General features: G+C 44.5%; 1 protein-coding gene across 2 annotated transcripts in view; it reads left to right on the forward strand.

Moving 5' to 3' along the window:
• Positions 1-652: 652 nt before the first annotated feature.
• Positions 653-24,076, forward strand: part of LOC116720997 (gastrula zinc finger protein XlCGF48.2-like) — a 31,654-nt gene continuing 8,230 nt past the window's right edge. Inside the window, exons 1-2 of one of the 2 annotated variants that reach the window (XM_032564559.1) lie at positions 653-1,759; positions 22,343-22,642. In XM_032564559.1, coding sequence (XP_032420450.1) covers positions 22,363-22,642 — 280 coding nt within the window. In that variant the 5' untranslated portion in view covers positions 653-1,759; positions 22,343-22,362. Of the gene's footprint in view, positions 1,760-22,264; positions 22,643-22,732; positions 24,045-24,076 lie in introns of those variants that run through there. The other variant, XM_032564561.1, reaches the window with a different exon arrangement.

The raw sequence follows: 24,076 nt of genomic DNA on the forward strand, positions 1-24,076 counted from the left end.
CTAAGGTGATCTGTTTTTTGTCCAAACGAAAGGGGGGCCGCTCCGTGTCCCTCTCCGCCTGATACGGGAGAGGCGCCAAGAAGTCTCTAACCTCTTTCAGACTGTAAATTTTATTGCTGTGTCTGTAAAAAGGGGGAGGAAAAAAGGCCCTGCTTTGTCTGCTGAATTCCCAACTGCTCAACAGAAACTATTCCAAATTAAAGTGTTGGCTATACCTTTACACATGTCGTGGATTAGCTGTATTAAGCACCAAACAATAATTATTTTCTTAACAGTAGTCACATTTTTCTGCTGTATGAACGAAGCCAAATTCTCTAATTCTCCTTTGTGGCCTGAAATCATCTTCAGGTTCTTCCCAGCCGTCCTGCTGTTCCTCCACTGCAGCTGATCCTCCATGAACTGGCTGGTCCAGGACTGTACTGGTGAAGTGTTGATCTGTAGTTAATTTGTTATGATGCGCTAGGTGGCTAACATTGTACCTATTGTAGCATCTAAAGGTCAGTGTTCTTGGATTGCTGGTTCACACTTTATTCACCTCCAACAAGACAATTAACAAACAAACGGTGATAAAACTACAAACAAACAACATTTACTGCAATGCAAAGTCCACCTAACAATTCATAGGAAATCTACAGAAAGATTTTTCCAACTGGGAAGTCAGAGTGTCCCAGTTTAGTCAACTGGGACTGAAACTGGAGCGCTGCAGTGATGATGGTTCTGCCCATGGACAGGATGCTGAGTCGGTACTTTGTTCTCTGGTTTGGATGCCGGTACTGGATCCACATCTCTTCCTCTTCACTTCGTTTGGAATATCAGGCTGAACAGCCGTTTCCTCCGTAAACATTAAGATTCAGGTTTCTGACGCGTCTCTGAACAGAAGAGCCCAAAAAATATAAAATATAAAATGAAAACAGAAACAGAAAACAGTTTGATCCAATGTGATCCAGTGATCCTGTTCGGTTCAGATTCTGTCCTCAAACATGTTCAACTCTGTCCTGAGCTGGAGGTTTTCTCAGCTCTTAGGGTGTGTGTCACACACCCTCACACACACACACACACACACACACACACACACACACACACACACACACACACACGCCCGCACACACAGCAGGTCAAAGGTCACTGCAGGTAGAAATGGTTATATTATGATGTAAAGCGCTTTGAGTCGTGTTGTTGCTAATATGCTGGACAGAAATGAATCCCAGCCTGATGTATCAAAGGTCATGACCTCTGCTGCCTCCATCCCACCTGATCAGTGTGAGCTTCATGACTCCATCAGCCTCCAGGAAACCACAGACCTCCATGCTGCATTCATGATCTCAGGAGATCTCAGCAGCTGCAGCTCAGACTGAAACACTGAAGACTTTCAGCAAGACGACGTCCCAACAAACCAGGAGACCCACTGGGAGAGATGGGAGCTTTCAGACATGATGTCTGCAGAGCTTCCTTCAGACCTACTTTGGACCTTCACAGCACATTTCTGATGGTTCTGCCAAGGATCCACTCAGAACCTCACAGCAACTTCAGCAGGACGGTTCTGATCTGCTGACATTATGACCGTCTCCTTCTCATTCAGACACTTTTTAAATCTGCATCCAGTCATCAGTTGATTCTGAGGAAAACATGGAGATCTGGACCGGTTCTGCTCAGCTGACCCGGTCAGCAGCAGACAGGTTTCTGCAGTGTGTGTGTCGGAGCGAAGGCTCAGTCTAATCTAACCCGATCTTTGGTTCTGGATCCAAACTCGATGTAACTGGTAAGAATCGAAACGTGTTTAAATCTTTTCTGCTGCTTCAGATTTATGTTGCTTTTGGTCGTTAATAGATAATTAATCATGTAAACAGAGAAAATCAGGAATAAATAAAAACATCTTTAATCTTCACTGCAAAACAAAAACTGTTTTCTTTCATTTTTAACATTTATTTTGGTTCCTTATTATTTCATTCAGTGTAAAATATATTTTTCTTCAACTGCAAAAAAAAAATTTGACAAATTAATTCAAATCTTTTTTCAGAAAATTCTATTTTTTATTTTTATGAATTCTGTAAACATGTAAAGTCTGGATGACAAAAGTGTCTGAAAATGTTTTTATATTTACAAAGATTTAAAAACACAGTTAATTAGTAAAAACTGTATAAAAATGGAGATTAATTAGGCCCGAGCAGCAAAGCGCTGCGAAGGCCTATTGTATCTGTACTGTTTTATTAGGCCCGAGCAGCAAAGCGCTGCGAAGGCCTATTGTATCTGTACTGTTTCTTATTAGGCCCGAGCAGCAAAGCGCTGCGAAGGCCTATTGTATCTGTACTGTTTCTTATTATTAGGCCCGAGCAGCAAAGCGCTGCGAAGGCCTATTGTATCTGTACTGTTTTATTATTATTCTGCCCCCCTCTTCGTGTGCCTTTTTGGGGGCTTTATCATATTCAAAAACTCACCAAACTTGGCGGTCGCGACTAGAAAAATTAAAAATTTTGAATTTTAAGGTTGTCGCAAAAATCGCTAAAAAAATTGCTCAACGGCGGCAACTAGCAATTTTCTGTTGACACAATGGTATGAACGTACTTCATCGTAGAGACATGAAATTTGGCACACTTGTAGAGCTCACCAAAAGACTCAGAACTTACATTTAATGTTATAAGCCAACTATCACAGGAAGTCGGCCATTTTGTATTGAAAGTCCATTTTTTACCTCGATTTTGACGTTTACAGCCTTCGTATTTGATCGAACTCCTCCTAGGGATTTTGATTGATCGGCTTCAAACTTGGTCAGTCTGATCATAAGGCATGTTTGATTTAAAGTTATCAAATTGGTGAGTTTTGGAGCATGTTGAAGGGGGGTTAGCAGGGGTCAAAGTTCACCTACTCGCCATGAAACACGAAACTCTTATATTTCCTATATAAAAACACATAGAGGGATCAAACTTTCAGTGATTGATCGTCATCGGGTGCCCTACAATAACCTATGGTCAAATGATGACATCACTTAGGCCACGCCCCCTGAGAACAGGAAGTGTCATGTTTTACTGTGAACGGTCGCTATCTTAGCCCTTTGACCTAATCAACATGAAACTGTGTCCAGAGACAGAAGACATGTTGGTGTGTTGAGTAATCCAACCCCGACCGGCTGCGATGAAGCAGGTGGGCGTGGCGGCGTTGCGAACGCCATCGAATTTCGTTTGGCTCTGAATTCCACAATTTCGGGCCCAGCTGCTCCAAACTCACTAGGATGGATCCTTATCCACCCACCGACAGGAATTCATAACAAAATTTGGTGGGCGTGGCCTAATTTCTCTATAGCGACCCCTAGAGTATTTTAAATGAACAGCCCCAAGCCATGCTTTAACCTAGAATTACGAAACTTGGTACACATGTGTATCTTGTCAGGACGTACAAAAAAGTCTCTTAGAGCCATGGTCGAAACCCAACAGGAAGTCGGCCATTTTGTATTGAAGGTCCATTTTGGACCTCGACTTTGACGTTTACAGCCTTTGCATTTGATCGAACTCCTCCTAGGGATTTCGATTGATCGGCTTCAAACTCGGTCAGTCTGATCATAAGGCATGTCTGATTTAAAGTTATCAAATTGGTGACTGTCTGAGATTGCTGAAGGGGGGTCACCAGGGGTCAAAGTTCACCTACTCGCCATGAAACACGAAACTCTTATATATCCTGCACAGAAACTCACAGAGACACCAAACTTTCAATTATTGATCATCAATAGGTGTCCTAAAATACCCTGTGGTGAAATTATGACATCGCTTAGGCCACGCCCCCTGAGAACAGGAAGTGTCATGTTTTACTGTGAACGGTCGCTATCTTAGCCCTTTGACCTCATCAACATGAAACTGTGTCCAGAGACAGAAGACATGTTGGTGTGTTGTGGATCCAAGCCCTGACCGGCTGCGATGAAGCAGCTGGGTGTGGCGGCGTGGCGAAGTGACCTGTAACGCCGATGCCATACGTTTGCTTCTAGATTCCACATGTTTCGACCGAGCTGCACCAAACTTGGCCTGACTCATCCTGGTGTGATACCTGACAATGCTATGTCATCATATTATGACATCATCTAAGCCCCGCCCCCTCAGAATGAATTAGAGAGATCTTCTGTGTAATTACATAATAAACAGTCCATGTTCGTTGTTTGTAGGGCAATGCTGCCCTCTGCTGCCCACTGAAATAGTTTCATTATTTCAGTAATTCGACACCAGAGGGCAGCATTGCCCTACGGAATGACAGTTCAATGTTGAATTAAAGAGGAAAAAATTAAATAATTTGTAATTCTAACACAAAAACTGACAGAGACACCAAACCTTCAGTTATTGATCATTATCTTGTGTCCAATAATATCCAATGGTTAAATGATGACATCACATAGGCCACGCCCCCTGACAACAGGAAGTCTTGTATTTTACTGTGAACGGTCGATAGCTTCTGCACCAAACTTTGCACGAGTGACCCTGGTGGGATCCCTGACGACCCTATGTCATCATATTATGACGTCATCTAAGCCCCGCCCCCTCACAATGAATTAGAGAGATCTTCTGTGTAATTACATAATAAACAGTCCATGTTTGTTGTTTGTAGGGCAATGCTGCCCTCTGCTGCCCACTGAAATAGTTTCATTATTTCAGTAATTCGACACCAGAGGGCAGCATTGCCCTACGGAATGACAGTTCAATGTTGAATTAAAGAGGAAAAAATTAAATAATTTGTAATTCTAACACAAAAACTGACAGAGACACCAAACCTTCAGTTATTGATCATTATCTTGTGTCCAATAATATCCAATGGTTAAATGATGACATCACGTAGGCCACGCCCCCTGACAACAGGAAGTCTTGTATTTTACTGTGAACGGTCGATACCTTCTGCACCAAACTTTGCACGAGTGACCCTGGTGGGATCCCTGACGACCCTGTGTCATCATATTATGACGTCATCTAAGCCCCGCCCCCTCAGAACAGGAAGTGTCTTTTTTTTCCTTGGAAAGCTCTGTTTATGGCTCTTTTGACCTAATCAAGGTAATTCGGATGATGAGCTCTGTCAATGCTCGCTTCTGGCTGAACCGTGTGGGCGTGGCCAAATGGCGAATATCAGTCCCTCGCCATATTCATACGTTTGGCTCTAATTCACACATAGATCATCCGATTGGCGCCAATCTGGATATGTATGACCTTTGTTCACCTCTAAAGAGCCCGACGAGTTTGAAATGTAATTTGGCTCCACTGCGCCCCCTAAGTTAATACATGGGCTGTATCTCCTCGACGCATCGACCGATCTGCACCAGATTTTTTGACAGTCGTCGGGGAGCGCTGCCGAACGCATTCACGCGTGTCGCCTGGTGGATGGGTGTGGAAAATGCGCGACAGCTTCTGCGGTGGCTAGCGGGCGGCGGTGCTGGAAACTGCGGCGGAGCTTCTGCGGTGGGGAGTTGGCTGCGGCTCTGGAAATCGTGCGAGAGCTTCTGCGGTGGCCGGAACCCCCGCGGTGGTCAATAGGCCGGAGCGGCGCTTGCTGCGAGGGCCGCCCGAGGCTGCTTGCAGCTTTAATTAGGCCCGAGCAGCAAAGCGCTGCGAAGGCCTATTGTATCTGTACTGTTTCTTATTAGGCCCGAGCAGCAAAGCGCTGCGAAGGCCTATTGTATCTGTACTGTTTATTATTATTATTATTCTTCCCACCTCTTCGTGTGCCTTTTTGGGGGCTTTATCATATTCAAAAACTCACCAAACTTGGCGGTCGCAACTAGAAAAATTAAAAATTTTGAATTTTAAGGTTGTCGCAAAAATCGCAAAAAAAATTGCTCAACGGCGGCAACTAGCAATTTTCTGTTAACACAATGGTATGAACGTACTTCATCGTAGAGACATGAAATTTGGCACACTTGTAGAGCTCACCAAAAGACTCAGAACTTACATTTAATGTTATTAGCCAACTATCACAGGAAGTCAGCCATTTTGTCTTGAACGTCCATTTTTTTCCTCGATTTTGACGTTTACAGCCTTCGTATTTGATCGAACTCCTCCTAGGGATTTCGATTGATCGACTTCAAACTCGGTCAGTCTGATCATAAGGCATGTTTGATTTAAAGTTATCAAATTGGTGAGTTTTGGAGCATGTTGAAGGGGGGTTAGCAGGGGTCAAAGTTCACCTACTCGCCATGAAACACGAAACTCTTATATTTCCTATATAAAAACACATAGAGGGACCAAACTTTCAGTGATTGATCGTCATCGGGTGCCCTACAATACCCTATGGTCAAATGATGACATCACTTAGGCCACGCCCCCTGAGAACAGGAAGTGTCATGTTTTACTGTGAACGGTCGCTATCTTAGCCCTTTGACCTCATCAACATGAAACTGTGTCCAGAGACAGAAGACATGTTGGTGTGTTGAGTAATCCAACCCCGACCGGCTGCGATGAAGCAGGTGGGCGTGGCGGCGTTGCGAACGCCGTCGAAATTCGTTTGGCTCTGAATTCCACAATTTCGGGCCCAGCTCCTCCTAACTCACTAGGATGGATCCTTATCCACCCACCGACAGGAATTCATAACAAAATTTGGTGGGCGTGGCCTAATTTCTCTATAGCGACCCCTAGAGTATTTTAAATGAACAGCCCCATGCCATGCTTTATCCTAGAATTACGAAACTTGGTACACATGTGTATCTTGTCAGGACGTACAAAAAAGTCTCTTAGAGCCATGGTCGAAACCCAACAGGAAGTCGGCCATTTTGTATTGAAGGTCCATTTTGGACCTCGACTTTGACGTTTACAGCCTTTGCATTTGATCGAACTCCTCCTAGGGATTTCGATTGATCGGCTTCAAACTCGGTCAGTCTGATCATAAGGCATGTCTGATTTAAAGTTATCAAATTGGTGACTGTCTGAGATTGCTGAAGGGGGGTTACCAGGGGTCAAAGTTCACCTACTCGCCATGAAACACGAAACTCTTATATATCCTGCACAGAAACTCACAGAGACACCAAACTTTCAGTTATTGATCATCAATAGGTGTCCTAAAATACCCTGTGGTGAAATGATGACATCACTTAGGCCACGCCCCCTGAGAACAGGAAATGTCATGTTTTACTGTGAACGGTCGCTATCTTAGCCCTTTGACCTCATCAACATGAAACTGTGTCCAGAGACAGAAGACATGTTGGTGTGTTGTGGATTCAAGCCCTGACCGGCTGCGATGAAGCAGCTGGGTGCGGCGGCGTGGCGAAGTGACCTGTAACGCCGATGCCATACGTTTGCTTCTAGATTCCACATGTTTCGACCGAGCTGCACCAAACTTGGCTTGAGTGGTGCTGGTGTGATACCTGAAAATTCTATGTCATCAGATTATGACGTCATCTAAGCCCCGCCCCCTCAGAACAGGAAATGCTATTTTTTTCCTTGGAAACTTTCATCTATGGCTCTCTTGACCTAATCAAGGTGATTCTGTGTTGGATGACAGATAGGAAGTTGGTCTCGCTTGCTTTAAAGTGCCAAGAGTTTTCAATGGCGGCAACGCCGTTCGTATACGTTTGCCTCTACATTCCACATATTTTGACCGAGCTGCATCAAACTTGGCCTGAGTGATCCTGGAGGCTTGCCCGTCGATCCTACGTCATCACATTGTGACGTCATCTAAGCCCCGCCCCCTCGGAACCGGAAGTGCCGTTTTTTTCCTTGGAAAGCTCTGTTTATCGCTCTCTTGACCTAATCAAGATGATTCGGATGATAAACTCTGTCAATGCTCACTGCTGGCTGAACCGTGTGGGCGTGGCCAAATGGCGAATATCAGTCCCTCGCCATATACATACGTTTGGCTCTTATTCACACATGGATCATCCGATTGGCGCCAAACTGGATATGTATGACCTTTGTTCTGCTCTAAAGAGCCCAACGGGTTTGAGATGTAATTTGGGGAAAATGCGCGACAGCTTCTGCAGCGGCTAGCGGGCGGCAGTGCTGGAAACTGCGGCAGAGCTTCTGCGGTGGGGAGCGGGCTGCGGCTCTGGAAAACGCGCGAGAGCTTCTGCGGTGGCCGGAACCCCCGCGGTGGCCAATAGGCCGGAGCGGCGCTTGCTGCGAGGGCCGCCCGAGGCTGCTTGCAGCTTTAATTATTATTACGATTCTGCCCCCCTAAAGAGGTGCCTTTTTGGGGGCTTTATCATATTCAAAAACTCACCAAACTTGGCGGTCGCGACTAGAAAATTTAAAAATTTTGAATTTTAAGGTTGTCGCAAAAATCGCAAAAAAAATTGCTCAACGGCGGCAACTAGCAATTTTCTGTTGACACAATGGTATGAACGTACTTCATCGTAGAGACATGAAATTTGGTACACTTGTAGAGCTCACCAAAAGACTCAGAACTTACATTTAATGTTATAAGCCAACTATCACAGGAAGTCGGCCATTTTGTATTGAACGTCCATTTTTTACCTCGATTTTGACGTTTACAGCCTTCGTATTTGATCGAACTCCTCCTAGGGATTTCGATTGATCGACTTCAAACTTGGTCAGTCTGATCATAAGGCATGTTTGATTTAAAGTTATCAAATTGGTGAGTTTTGGAGCATGTTGAAGGGGGGTTAGCAGGGGTCAAAGTTCACCTACTCGCCATGAAACACGAAACTCTTATATTTCCTATACAAAAACACATAGAGGGACCAAACTTTCAGTGATTGATCGTCATCGGGTGCCCTACAATACCCTATGGTCAAATGATGACATCACTTAGGCCACGCCCCCTGAGAACAGGAAGTGTCATGTTTTACTGTGAACGGTCGCTATCTTAGCCCTTTGACCTAATCAACATGAAACTGTGTCCAGAGACAGAAGACATGTTGGTGTGTTGAGCATTCCAACCCTGACTGGCTTTGACATAGCAGGTGGGCGTGGCGGCGTGGCGAAGTGACCTGAAACGCCGTTGCCATACGTTTGGCTCTGAATTCCACAATTTCGGGCCCAGCTGCTCCAAACTCACTAGGATGGATCCTTATCCACCCCCCGACAGGAATTCATAACAAAATTTGGTGGGCGTGGCCTAATTTCTCTATAGCGACCCCTAGAGTATTTTAAATGAACAGCCCCAAGCCATGCTTTAACCTAGAATTACGAAACTTGGTACACATGTGTATCTTGTCAGGACGTACAAAAAAGTCTCTTAGAGCCATGGTCGAAACCCAACAGGAAGTCGGCCATTTTGTATTGAAGGTCCATTTTGGACCTCGACTTTGACGTTTACAGCCTTTGCATTTGATCGAACTCCTCCTAGGGATTTCGATTGATCGGCTTCAAACTCGGTCAGTCTGATCATAAGGCATGTCTGATTTAAAGTTATCAAATTGGTGACTGTCTGAGATTGCTGAAGGGGGGTTACCAGGGGTCAAAGTTCACCTACTCGCCATGAAACACGAAACTCTTATATATCCTGCACAGAAACTCACAGAGACACCAAACTTTCAGTTATTGATCATCAATAGGTGTCCTAAAATACCCTGTGGTGAAATGATGACATCACTTAGGCCACGCCCCCTGAGAACAGGAAATGTCATGTTTTACTGTGAACGGTCGCTATCTTAGCCCTTTGACCTCATCAACATGAAACTGTGTCCAGAGACAGAAGACATGTTGGTGTGTTGTGGATTCAAGCCCTGACCGGCTGCGATGAAGCAGCTGGGTGCGGCGGCGTGGCGAAGTGACCTGTAACGCCGATGCCATACGTTTGCTTCTAGATTCCACATGTTTCGACCGAGCTGCACCAAACTTGGCTTGAGTGATGCTGGTGTGATACCTGAAAATTCTATATCATCAGATTATGACGTCATCTAAGCCCCGCCCCCTCAGAACAGGAAGTGCTATTTTTTTCCTTGGAAACTTTCATCTATGGCTCTCTTGACCTAATCAAGGTGATTCTGTGTTGGATGACAGATAGGAAGTTGGTCTCGCTTGCTTTAAAGTGCCAAGAGTTTTCAACGGCGGCAACGCCGTTCGTATACGTTTGCCTCTACATTCCACATATTTTGACCGAGCTGCATCAAACTTGGCCTGAGTGATCCTGGAGGCTTGCCCGTCAATCCTACGTCATCACATTATGATGTCATTTAAGCCCCGCCCCCTCGGAACCGGAAGTGCCGTTTTTTTCCTTGGAAAGCTCTGTTTATGGCTCTCTTGACCTAATCAAGGTGATTCTGTGTTGGATGACAGATAGGAAGTTGGTCTCGCTTGCTTTAAAGTGCCAAGAGTTTTCAATGGCGGCAACGCCGTTCGTATACGTTTGCCTCTACATTCCACATATTTTGACCGAGCTGCATCAAACTTGGCCTGAGTGATCCTGGAGGCTTGCCCGTCGATCCTACGTCATCACATTATGACGTCATCTAAGCCCCGCCCCCTCGGAACCGGAAGTGCCGTTTTTTTCCTTGGAAAGCTCCGTTTATGGCTCTCTTGACCTAATCAAGATGATTCGGATGATGAGCTCTGTCATTGCTCGCTGCTGGCTGAACCGTGTGGGCGTGGCCAAACGGCGAATATCAGTCCCTCGCCATATACATACGTTTGGCTCTAATTCACACATGGATCATCCGATTGGCGCCAAACTGGATATGTATGACCTTTGTTCACCTCTAAAGAGCCCAACTAGGTTGAAATGTAATTTGACTCCACTGCGCCCCCTAAGTTAATACATCGGCTATATCTCCTCGATGCATCGACCGATCTGCACCAGATTTTTTGACAGTCGTCGGGGAGCGCTGCCGAACGCATTCACGCGTATCGCCCAGTGGACGGGCGGGGAAAATGCGCGACAGCCTCTGCGGTGGCTAGCGGGCGGCGGTGCTGGAAACTGCGGCAGAGCTTCTGCGGTGGGGAGTTGGCTGCGGCTCTGGAAATCGTGCGAGAGCTTCTGCGGTGGCTGGAACCCCCGCGGTGGCCAATAGGCCGGAGCGGCGCTTGCTGCGAGGGCCGCCCGAGGCTGCTCGCAGCTTTAATTATTATTCTTCCCACCTCTTCGTGTGCCTTTTTGGGGGCTTTATCATATTCAAAAACTCACCAAACTTGGCGGTCGCGACTAGAAAATTTAAAAATTTTGAATTTTAAGGTTGTCGCAAAAATCGCAAAAAAAATTGCTCAACGGCGGCAACTAGCAATTTTCTGTTGACACAATGTTATGAACGTATTTCATCGTAGAGACATGAAATTTGGTACACTTGTAGAGCTCACCAAAAGACTCAGAACTTACATTTAATGTTATTAGCCAACTATCACAGGAAGTCGGCCATTTTGTATTGAACGTCCATTTTTTTCCTCGATTTTGACGTTTACAGCCTTCGTATTTGATCGAACTCCTCCTAGGGATTTCGATTGATCGACTTCAAACTCGGTCAGTCTGATCATAAGGCATGTTTGATTTAAAGTTATCAAATTGGTGAGTTTTGGAGCATGTTGAAGGGGGGTTAGCAGGGGTCAAAGTTCACCTACTCGCCATGAAACACGAAACTCTTATATTTCCTATACAAAAACACATAGAGGGACCAAACTTTCATTGATTGATCGGCATCGGGTGCCCTACAATACCCTATGGTGAAATGATGACATCACTTAGGCCACGCCCCCTGAGAACAGGAAGTGTCATGTTTTACTGTGAACGGTCGCTATCTTAGCCCTTTGACCTAATCAACATGAAACTGTGTCCAGAGACAGAAGACATGTTGGTGTGTTGTGGATTCCAACCCCGACCGGCTTTGACATAGCAGGTGGGCGTGGCGGCGTGGCGAAGTGACCTGTAACGCCGTTGCCATACGTTTGGCTCTGAATTCCACAATTTCGGGCCCAGCTGCTCCAAACTCACTAGGATGGATCCTTATCCACCCACCGACAGGAATTCATAACAAAATGTGGTGGGCGTGGCCTAATTTCTCTATAGCGACCCCTAGAGTATTTTAAATGAACAGCCCTAAGCCATGCTTTAACCTAGAATTACGAAACTTGGTACACATGTGTATCTTGTCAGGACGTACAAAAAAGTCTATTACAGCCATGGTCGAAACCCAACAGGAAGTCGGCCATTTTAGATTGAAGTTCATTTGACCTCGATTTTGACGTTTACAGCCTTCGTATTTGATCGAACTCCTCCTAGGGATTTCGATTGATCGGCTTCAAACTCGGTCAGTCTGATCATAAGGCATGTCTGATTTAAAGTTATCAAATTGGTGACTGTCTGAGATTGCTGAAGGGGGGTTACCAGGGGTCAAAGTTCACCTACTCGCCATGAAACACGAAACTCTTATATATCCTGCACAGAAACTCACAGAGACGCCAAACTTTCAGTTATTGATCATCAATAGGTGTCCTAAAATACCCTGTGGTGAAATTATGACATCGCTTAGGCCACGCCCCCTGAGAACAGGAAGTGTCATGTTTTACTGTGAACGGTCGCTTTCTTAGCCCTTTGACCTAATCAACATGAAACTGTGTCCAGAGACAGAAGACATGTTGGTGTGTTGTGGATCCAAGCCCTGACCGGCTGCGATGAAGCAGCTGGGTGTGGCGGCGTGGCGAAGTGACCTGTAACGCCGATGCCATACGTTTGCTTCTAGATTCCACATGTTTCGACCGAGCTGCACCAAACTTGGCTTGAGTGATGCTGGTGTGATGTCTGAAAATTCTATGTCATCAGATTATGACGTCATCTAAGCCCCGCCCCCTCGGAACCGGAAGTGCCGTTTTTTTCCTTGGAAAGCTCTGTTTATGGCTCTCTTGACCTAATCAAGGTGATTCTGTGTTGGATGACAGATAGGAAGTTGGTCTCGCTTGCTTTAAAGTGCCAAGAGTTTTCAATGGCGGCAACGCCGTTCGTATACGTTTGCCTCTACATTCCACATATTTTGACCGAGCTGCATCAAACTTGGCCTGAGTGATCCTGGAGGCTTGCCCGTCGATCCTACGTCATCACATTATGACGTCATCTAAGCCCCGCCCCCTCGGAACCGGAAGTGCCGTTTTTTTCCTTGGAAAGCTCTGTTTATGGCTCTCTTGACCTAATCAAGGTGATTCTGTGTTGGATGACAGATAGGAAGTTGGTCTCGCTTGCTTTAAAGTGCCAAGAGTTTTCAATGGCGGCAACGCCGTTCGTATACGTTTGCCTCTACATTCCACATATTTTGACCGAGCTGCATCAAACTTGGCCTGAGTGATCCTGGAGGCTTGCCCGTCGATCCTACGTCATCACATTATGACGTCATCTAAGCCCCGCCCCCTCGGAACCGGAAGTGCCGTTTTTTTCCTTGGAAAGCTCCGTTTATGGCTCTCTTGACCTAATCAAGGTGATTCTGTGTTGGATGACAGATAGGAAGTTGGTCTCGCTTGCTTTAAAGTGCCAAGAGTTTTCAATGGCGGCAACGCCGTTCGTATACGTTTGCCTCTACATTCCACATATTTTGACCGAGCTGCATCAAACTTGGCCTGAGTGATCCTGGAGGCTTGCCCGTCGATCCTACGTCATCACATTATGACGTCATCTAAGCCCCGCCCCCTCGGAACCGGAAGAGCCGTTTTTTTCCTTGGAAAGCTCCGTTTATGGCTCTCTTGACCTAATCAAGATGATTCGGATGATGAGCTCTGTCATTGCTCGCTGCTGGCTGAACCGTGTGGGCGTGGCCAAATGGCGAATATCAGTCCCTCGCCATATTCATACGTTTGGCTCTAATTCAAGCACGGATCATCCGATTGGCTCCAAACTGGATATGTATGACCTTTGTTCACCTCTAAAGAGCCCAACGGGTTTGAGATGTAATTTGACTCCACTGCGCCCCCTAAGTTGATACATCGGCCGTATCTCCTCGACGCATCGACCGATCTGCACCAGATTTTTGGACAGTCGTCGGGCAGCGCCGCCGAACGCATTCACGCGTGTCGCCCGGTGGACGGGCGGGGAAAATGCGCGACAGCTTCTGCGGCGGCTGGCGGGCGGCGGTGCTGGAAACTGCGGCAGAGCTTCCGCGGTGGGGAGCGGGCTGCGGCTCTGGAAAACGCGCGAGAGCTTCTGCGGTGGCCAGAACCCCCGCGGTGGCCAATAGGCCGGAGCGGCGCTTGCTGCGAGGGCCGCCCGAGGCTGCTCGCAGCTTTAATTATTATTATTCTTCCCACCTCTTCGTGTGCCTTTTTGGGGGCTTTATCATATTCAAAAACTCACCAAACTTGGCGGTCGCAACTAGAAAAATTAAAAATTTTGAATTTTAAGGTTGGCGCAAAAATCGCAAAAAAAATTGCTCAACGGCAGCAACTAGCAATTTTCTGTTGACACAATGGTATGAACGTACTTCATCGTAGAGACATGAAATTTGGTACACTTGTAGAGCTCACCAAAAGACTCAGAACTTACATTTAATGTTATAAGCCAACTATCACAGGAAGTCGGCCATTTTGTATTGAACGTCCATTTTTTACCTCGATTTTGACGTTTACAGCCTTCGTATTTGATCGAACTCCTCCTAGGGATTTCGATTGATCGACTTCAAACTCGGTCAGTCTGATCATAAGGCATGTTTGATTTAAAGTTATCAAATTGGTGAGTTTTGGAGCATGTTGAAGGGGGGTTAGCAGGGGTCAAAGTTCACCTACTCGCCATGAAACACGAAACTCTTATATTTCCTATACAAAAACACATAGAGGGACCAAACTTTCAGTGATTGATCGTCATCGGGTGGCCTACAATACCCTATGGTCAAATGATGACATCACTTAGGCCACGCCCCCTGAGAACAGGAAGTGTCATGTTTTACTGTGAACGGTCGCTATCTTAGCCCTTTGACCTCATCAACATGAAACTGTGTCCAGAGACAGAAGACATGTTGGTGTGTTGAGTATTCCAACCCCGACCGGCTGCGATGAAGCAGGTGGGCGTGGCGGCGTTGCGAACGCCGTCGAATTTCGTTTGGCTCTGAATTCCACAATTTCGGGCCCAGCTGCTCCAAACTCACTAGGATGGATCCTTATCCACCCACCGACAGGAATTCATAAAAAAATTTGGTGGGCGTGGCCTAATTTCTCTATAGCGACCCCTAGAGTATTTTAAATGAACAGCCCCAAGCCATGCTTTATCCTAGAATTACGAAACTTGGTACATATGTGTATCTTGTCAGGACGTACAAAAAAGTCTATTAGAGCCATGGTCGAAACCCAACAGGAAGTCGGCCATTTTGTATTGAAGGTCCATTTTGGACCTCGAGTTTGACGTTTACAGCCTTTGCATTTGATCGAACTCCTCCTAGGGATTTCGATTGATCGGCTTCAAACTCGGTCAGTCTGATCATAAGGCATGTCTGATTTAAAGTTATCAAATTGGTGACTGTATGAGCTTGCTGACGGGGGGCTACCAGGGGTCAAAGTTCACCTACTCGCCATGAAACACGAAACTCTTATATTTCCTATACAAAAACACATAGAGGGATCAAACTTTCAGTGATTGATCGTCATCGGGTGGCCTACAATACCCTATGGTCAAATGATGACATCACTTAGGCCACGCCCCCTGAGAACAGGAAGTGTCATGTTTTACTGTGAACGGTCGCTATCTTAGCCCTTTGACCTAATCAACATGAAACTGTGTCCAGAGACAGAAGACATGTTGGTGTGTTGTGGATTCAAGCCCTGACCGGCTGCGATGAAGCAGCTGGGTGTGGCGGCGTGGCGAAGTGACCTGTAACGCCGATGCCATACGTTTGCTTCTAGATTCCACATGTTTCGACCGAGCTGCACCAAACTTGGCCTGACACATCCTGGTCTGATGCCTGACAATGCTATGTCATCATATTATGACGTCATCTAAGCCCCGCCCCCTCACAACAGGAAGTGCCATTTTTTTCCTTGGAAAGCTCTGTTTATGGCTCTCTTGACCTAATCAAGTTGATTCTGTGTTGGATGACAGATAGGAAGTTGATCTCGCTTGTTTTAAAGTGCCAAGAGTTTTCAATGGCGGCAACGCCGTTCGTATACGTTTGGCTCTACATTCCACATATTTTGACCGAGCTGCATCAAACTTGGCCTGAGTGATCCTTTGACCTAATCAACATGAAACTGTGTCCAGAGACAGAAGACATGTTGGTGTGTTGTGGATTCAAGCCCTGACCGGCTGCGATGAAGCAGCTGGGTGTGGCGGCGTGGCGAAGTGACCTGTAACGCCGATGCCATACGTTTGCTTCTAGATTCCACATGTTTCGACCAAGCTGCACCAAACTTGGCCTCAGTGATGCTGTTGTGATGCCTGACAATGCTATGTCATCATATTATGACGTCATCCAAGCCCCGCCCCCTCAGAATGAATTAGAGAGATCTTCTGTGTAATTACATAATAAACAGTACATGTTCGTCGTTTGTAGGGCAATGCTGCCCTCTGCTGGCCACTGAAATAGTTTCATTATTTCAGTAATTCGACACCAGAGGGCAGCATTGCCCTGCAGATGAAATTCTTCGATTTTGTAATACACAGGAAAAAATGAAAAATTGGTATTTCTAACACAAAAACTCACAGAGACTCCAAACTTTCAGTGATTGATCGTCATCAGGTGGCCTACAATACCATATGGTCAAATGATGACATCACGTAGGCCACGCCCCCTGAGAACAGGAAGTGTCATGTTTTACTGTGAACGGTCGCTATCTTAGCCCTTTGACCTAATCAATATTAAACTGTGTCCAGAGACAGAAGACATGTTGGTGTGTTGTGGATCCAAGCCCTGACCAGCTGCGATGAAGCAGCTGGGTGCGGCGGCGTGGCGAAGTGACCTGTAACGCCGATGCCATACGTTTGCTTCTAGATTCCACAAGTTTCGACCGAGCTGCACCAAACTTGGCTTGAGTGGTGCTGGTGTGATGCCTGAAAATTCTATGTCATCAGATTATGACGTCATCTAAGCCCCGCCCCCTCAGAACAGGAAGTGCTATTTTTTTCCTTGGAAACTTTCATCTATGGCTCTCTTGACCTAATCAAGGTGATTCTGTGTTGGATGACAGATAGGAAGTTGGTCTCGCTTGCTTTAAAGTGCCAAGAGTTTTCAATGGCGGCAACGCCGTTCGTATACGTTTGCCTCTACATTCCACATATTTTGACCGAGCCGCATCAAACTTGGCCTGAGTGATTCTGGTGGGATGCCCGTCGATCCTACGTCATCATATTATGACGTCATCTAAGCCCCGCCCCCTCGGAACAGGAAGTGCCGTTTTTTTCCTTGGAAAGCTCCGTTTATGGCTCTCTTGACCTAATCAAGATGATTCGGATGATGAGCTCTGTCATTGCTCGCTTCTGGCTGAACCGTGTGGGCGTGGCCAAATGGCGAATATCAGTCCCTCGCCATATTCATACGTTTGGCTCTAATTCACACATGGGTCATCCGATTGGCTCCAAACTGGATATGTATGACCTTTGTTCACCTCTAAAGAGCCCAACGGGATTGAGATGTAATTTGGCTCCACTGCGCCCCCTAAGTTAATACATCGGCCGTATCTCCTCGACGCATCGACCGATCTGCACCAGATTTTTTGACAGTCGTCGGGGATCGCCGCCGAACGCATTCACGCGTGTCGCCCGGTGGTCGGGCGGGGAAAATGCGAGACAGCTTCTGCGGCGGCTGGCGGGCGGCGGTGCTGGAGACTGCGCCGGAGCTTCCGTGCTGGCGAGCGGGCTGCGGCTCTGGAAAACGCGCGAGAGCTTCTGCGGTGGCCGGAACCCCCGCGGTGGCCAATAGGCCGGAGCGGCGCTTGCTGCGAGGGCCGCCCGAGGCTGCTTGCAGCTTTAATTATTATTCTGCCCCCCTCTTCGTGTGCCTTTTTGGGGGCTTTATCATATTCAAAAACTCACCAAACTTGGCGGTCGCGACTAGAAAATTTAAAAATTTTGAATTTTAAGGTTGTCGCAAAAATCGCAAAAAAAATTGCTCAACGGCGGCAACTAGCAATTTTCTGTTGACACAATGGTATGAACGTACTTCATCGTAGAGACATGAAATTTGGTACACTTGTAGAGCTCACCAAAAGACTCAGAACTTACATTTAATGTTATAAGCCAACTATCACAGGAAGTCGGCCATTTTGTATTGAACGTCCATTTTTTACCTCGATTTTGACGTTTACAGCCTTCGTATTTGATCGAACTCCTCCTAGGAATTTCGATTGATCGACTTCAAACTCGGTCAGTCTGATCATAAGGCATGTTTGATTTAAAGTTATCAAATTGGTGAGTTTTGGAGCATGTTGAAGGGGGGTTAGCAGGGGTCAAAGTTCACCTACTCGCCATGAAACACGAAACTCTTATATTTCCTATACAAAAACACATAGAGGGACCAAACTTTCAGTGATTGATCGTCATCGGGTGTCCTAAAATACCCTGTGGTGAAATGATGACATCACTTAGGCCACGCCCCCTGAGAACAGGAAGTGTCATGTTTTACTGTGAACGGTCGCTCTCTTAGCCCTTTGACCTCATCAACATGAAACTGTGTCCAGAGACAGAAGACATGTTGGTGTGTTGTGGATTCCAACCCCGACCGGCTGCGATGAAGCAGGTGGGCGTGGCGGCGTTGCGAACGCCATCGAATTTCGTTTGGCTCTGAATTCCACAGTTTCGGGGTGAGCTGCTCCAAACTCACTAGGATGGATCCTTATCCATCCCCGAACAGGAATCCATAGCGATATTTGGTGGGCGTGGCCTAATTTCTCTATAGCGACCCCTAGAGTATTTTAAATGAACAGCCCCAAGCCATGCTTTATCCTAGAATTACGAAACTTGGTACATATGTGTATCTTGTCAGGACGTACAAAAAAGTCTATTAGAGCCATGGTCGAAACCCAACAGGAAGTCGGCCATTTTGTATTGAAGGTACATTTTGGACCTCGAGTTTGACGTTTACAGCCTTTGCATTTGATCGAACTCCTCCTAGGGATTTCGATTGATCGGCTTCAAACTCGGTCAGTCTGATCATAAGGCATGTCTGATTTAAAGTTATCAAATTGGTGACTGTATGAGCTTGCTGAAGGGGGGTTACCAGGGGTCAAAGTTCACCTACTCGCCATGAAACAAAAACCTCTTATATTTCCTATACAAAAACACATAGAGGGACCAAACTTTCAGTGATTGATCGGCATCTGGTGTCCTAAAATACCCTGTGGTGAAATTTTTTTCTTACGTAGGCCACGCCCCCTGAGAGCTCGAAGTGTAATGTTTTACTGTGAACGGTCGCTATCTTAGCCCTTTGATCTAATCAACATGAAACAGTGTCCAGAGACAGAAAACATATTGGTGTGTTGTGGATTCCAACCCCGACCGGCTTCGATGTAGCAGGTGGGCGTGGCGGCGTTGCGAACACCGTCGAATTTCGTTTGGCTCTGAATTCCACAGTTTCGGGGTGAGCTGCTCCAAACTCACTAGGATGGATCCTTATCCACCCACCGACAGGAATTCATAACAAAATTTGGTGGGCGTGGCCTAATTTCTCTATAGCGACCCCTAGAGTATTTTAAATGAACAGCCCCAAGCCATGCTTAAACCTAGAATTACGAAACTTGGTACACATGTGTATCTTGTCGGGACGTACAAAAAAGTCTCTTAGAGCCATGCTCTAAACCCAACAGGAAGTCGGCCATTTTAGATTGAAGTTCATTTGACCTCGATTTTGACGTTTACAGCCTTCGTATTTGATCGAACTCCTCCTAGGGATTTCGATTGATCGACTTCAAACTTGGTCAGTCTGATCATAAGGCATGTTTAATTTAAAGTTATGAAATTGGTGAGTTTTGGAGCATGTTGAAGGGGGGTTAGCAAGGCTCAAAGATCCCCTGTGATTGATTGTGTAATATGTTACACAGTCAATTACAAAGGGGATTATTTTGTCATGTGTAGGGCAATGCTGCCCTCTGGTGTCGAATTACTGAAATAATGAAACTATTTCAGTAATTTCAGTAATTCGACACCAGAGGGCAGCATTGCCCTACGGAATGACAGTTCAATGTTGAATTATAGAGGAAAAAATTAAATAATTTGTAATTCTAACACAAAAACTGACAGAGACACCAAAGTTTGAGTTATTGATCATCCTCGGGTGTAGAATAATATCCAATGGTCAAATGATGACATCACGTAGGCCACGCCCTCTGACAACAGGAAGTCTTGTATTTTACTGTGAACGGTCGATAGCTTCTGCACCAAACTTTGCACGAGTGACCCTGGTGGGATCCTTGACGACCCTATGTCATCATATTATGACGTCATCTAAGCCCCGCCCCCTCAGAACAGGAAGTGCCGTTTTTTTTACTTGGAAAGCTCCGTTTATGGCTCTCTTGACCTAATCAAGATGATTCGGATGATAAACTCTGTCAATGCTCGCTGCTGGCTGAACCGTGTGGGCGTGGCCAAATGGCGAATATCAGTCCCTCGCCATATGCATACGTTTGGCTCTTATTCAGGCATGGATCATCCGATTGGCGCCAAACTGGATATGTATGACCTTTGTTCACCTCTAAAGAGCCCAACGGGTTTGAAATGTAATTTGGCTCCACTGCACCCCCTAAGTTAATACATGGGTTGTATCTCCTCGACGCATCGACCGATCTGCGCCAGATTTTTCGACAGTCGTCGGGGAGCGCCGCCGAACGCATTCACGCCTGTCGCCCGGTGGACGGGCGGGGAAAACGCGCGACAGCTTCTGCAGCGGCTAGCGGGCGGCGATGCTGGAAACTGCGGCAGAGCTTCCGCGGTGGGGAGCGGGCTGCGGCTCTGGAAAACGTGCGAGAGCTTCTGCGCTGGCCGGAACCCCCGCGGTGGCCAATAGGCCGGAGCGGCGCTTGCTGCGAGGGCCGCCCGAGGCTGCTTGCAGCTTTAATTTAGATTTTATTTGCACATCTAAAACGTTATTAGTTTGGGAAATAAAAAGAGAGAAAGACGACTTTTCACTGACAGGCTGTTATTTGTTCCTAATAATATAATATAATATAATATAATATAATATAATATAATATAATATAATATAATATAATATAATATAACATAACATAACATAACATAATATAATATAATATAATATAACATAACATAACATAACATAACATAACATAACATAATATAATATAATATAACATAACATAACATAACATAACATAACATAACATAATATAATATAATATAACATAACATAACATAATATAATATAATATAATATAATATAATATCTAGCTGAGCCTCTCCAACTGTAGTTATAAAATATATAAATGTGACTCATAAACTGAGACATTTTTGTTTTAATAGGAACAAAAATATTTACCAATAAATTAGAAACTTTTTAAATGTTTTTTTCTGTTTCATTTCAAAGTTAAAATAAAATCCCATCTATCTGGTGACTTTTATTTAAAACTAGACTCCAACATCCAGGTTTGCTTTTAATCCGTTTTTTAACTTGACTGGATTCATTGTTTTAAATAAAGAGACAAATTTAGTTCCTGTTACTGAGAATTGATATTTTATTATTATTATTATTATTATTATTATTATTATTATTATTATTATTATTATTATTTTAATTGAAACCAAAAGCAGTTTGCTATCTGGATCCATTTTCTTTAATTAAGCAAATGTGTAAAATATTTTTTAATTTTATATCTACAATAATTTACACTCCATTCTTTTTACACAATTTTACATAATTTTACATAAATTAGATTTTAGTTTTACTTTAGTTTATTGTTAAAACCATTACAGATTTTTCTGTAACTTTAGTTTTTATTTCTCTAACGCGGCGCGTTGATCTGATCAGTCGGTGGTTCAGATTATTCAGTTTCACTCAGAAACTTCAACACAACTTCAGATCAAATGTGGATTTATATTCCAGATTACTAATAAATGTTGGAATTACTAAATGTTTTACATATTTTTCTGTTATTAATTAGTGAAATTAAAACATTAAAGAGTTAAGATGAAAAATGATGGTGAACATTTAATGTTCATAAACAGTGAATAATAATAATAATAATAGTAATAATAATAATAATAATAATAATAAGATACTTTTGTCAATATAATAGCAAATAAATTACAGCAACAATCAAAATTTAAAACAGTTTTTGTTGATCAAAGGAAATATAATAATTTGTGTTCAATTATTTTAAACTTAGATTATTTATTATCTAAAAACCTCAAAGCAAAAAATTATTTACCAGGAATAAATTAATGTATACAAAATTATAATTAAACAGAATAATAACAAAAACAGTTTGACACAAAATGAATTTTTTTTTCTGAGGTTGAGCTGCAGCTGCTGCTGACTGGCTGGATGTGTGTCTGTCTGCTTGTTTCTGCTGCCAACCTCCAGGTGATCCGGTAGTGAAGCCCATGGTGAGCGTGTACCCAGCAGCATCCAGCGCCCGGCGGGGCAGGAGGGGCTTCCTGCTGTGTCTGGCCTCAGGCATGTTTCCTCCTGAGGTCAAGTTCTCCTGGAAAAGACTGGAGGACGATGGAGAGAAAGATCTGACCTCTGAAGAGCAGCTGGAGCTCAGAGAGCCGAACCGCACCGCCTCCATCTTACTGGTGGACCGGGATCTTCTCAGCACATCTAGATACCGCTGCTCTGTGCAGCATGAGGGGGGCCCAGTGGAGGCCCCTACAACACAAGGTGATGAAGCTGGGAGACCAGGTGGAGGCTCAGGTGGAGCAGAGGACAGAGGATGATTCACTGCAACATTTTCCTCCTGTTCTGTTCCAGAGGTTTGTCCCTGGATCCTCAACCGAGTGATTTTTATTTAAAAATAAATTATTTTTATTTTAAAATCTTTAAAGCTGCTCTGATGCTGATGAAGAATTTGTTCCACTTTCTTGTAAAAACAGGATTATCTTGGTTTTACCAACAGCTAAGAGAAACTAGACCGGATCAGAACCAACATGGCCGCCTGGTCCTGCTGCTGGTTCACAGGAACGAAGAAACATGAATGTTTGTCTCAGTGGTTTGAGTTCAGCTGCTTTGGTTCTTTTTAAATAGTTTTTAATCAAATGCAGCACAAACATTTCGTACAGGAAATAATATGCTAGTATGATTCTCTTCAGTTTTGTGTTGTTCTTATGCTGATGATGTCATTATTATTCAGATTATCCTGATGATGTTTTTCATTTATCCATCCTAACTGGTCTGTAGTTCATCAGAGGTTTCTGACTGTGATCAGAGCTGATTGCTGAGCTGTGAGTTCAGCTCTGAGCTGTTTCTCTCTCAGATGAAGAAACAGGTGCTTCCTGAACGATTGTTTCAGTCGATGCTTGTAACTGTCATTGTGTTATTAAGGTGAGAAGCCACAGCTAACGGTGTGGAGGCTGCAGAGCACAAACCCACACAGCTGCAGGAACCAAGTCTGATTGGCTGCCAGCAGTTTGGTTGGTTCTAATAACCACAGATTCATATCTGCTGCTCTGACCACAATCTGTTTCATTTACAGCCTCCAGGCCTCAATTATTCATAATTCATATATCTTATAACAGAAAGTTTATTATTTACATGTTTTATTAAAACTGGGCTGTATGTTGACATGCAGAATAATTAGATTCCAGTTTAGTTATTAATAAAAACAACCACTGCAACATTTACTGCTGAATTAAGTTTGCTGTAAATACTGAGAACCTGAAGATGTTGCTGTTTTTACTGTTTCCTCCCAGTTCAGATCAAAATAATTCAGCAGAAATGATCTCACTTTGTGAAACAGTGGAACGATGCAAATATTAACAATGAAGTAAATTAATCAATAAATCAGTGTTACAGTAACATGGAGCCAAATGTTGCCATTTATTAAACAGATTATTTTAACCTTGTTTTCATCCATCTGATCTGCAAACAGAAACTGAACCCAGATCTTATCAGATTCATACTGATACTCATTTAGTGTCTTCTCATCTCTTTTGCATTAAAACCTTAAAACTCACTTTAAAATGTGATACCAGTAAATATGTTCTGTTTCCCAAACATCATCTTTGTTGCATCATGTTCTTGTTTCTGAACCAGGTCAGTTTTAGTGACTCAGCGAAACCCAAAGATGTTTTAATGTAGTTTAGGCCAAAGAAACCT

Source organism: Xiphophorus hellerii, chromosome 6 (assembly GCF_003331165.1).
Source record: "Xiphophorus hellerii strain 12219 chromosome 6, Xiphophorus_hellerii-4.1, whole genome shotgun sequence".
Taxonomy (NCBI): Eukaryota; Metazoa; Chordata; class Actinopteri; order Cyprinodontiformes; family Poeciliidae; genus Xiphophorus; species Xiphophorus hellerii.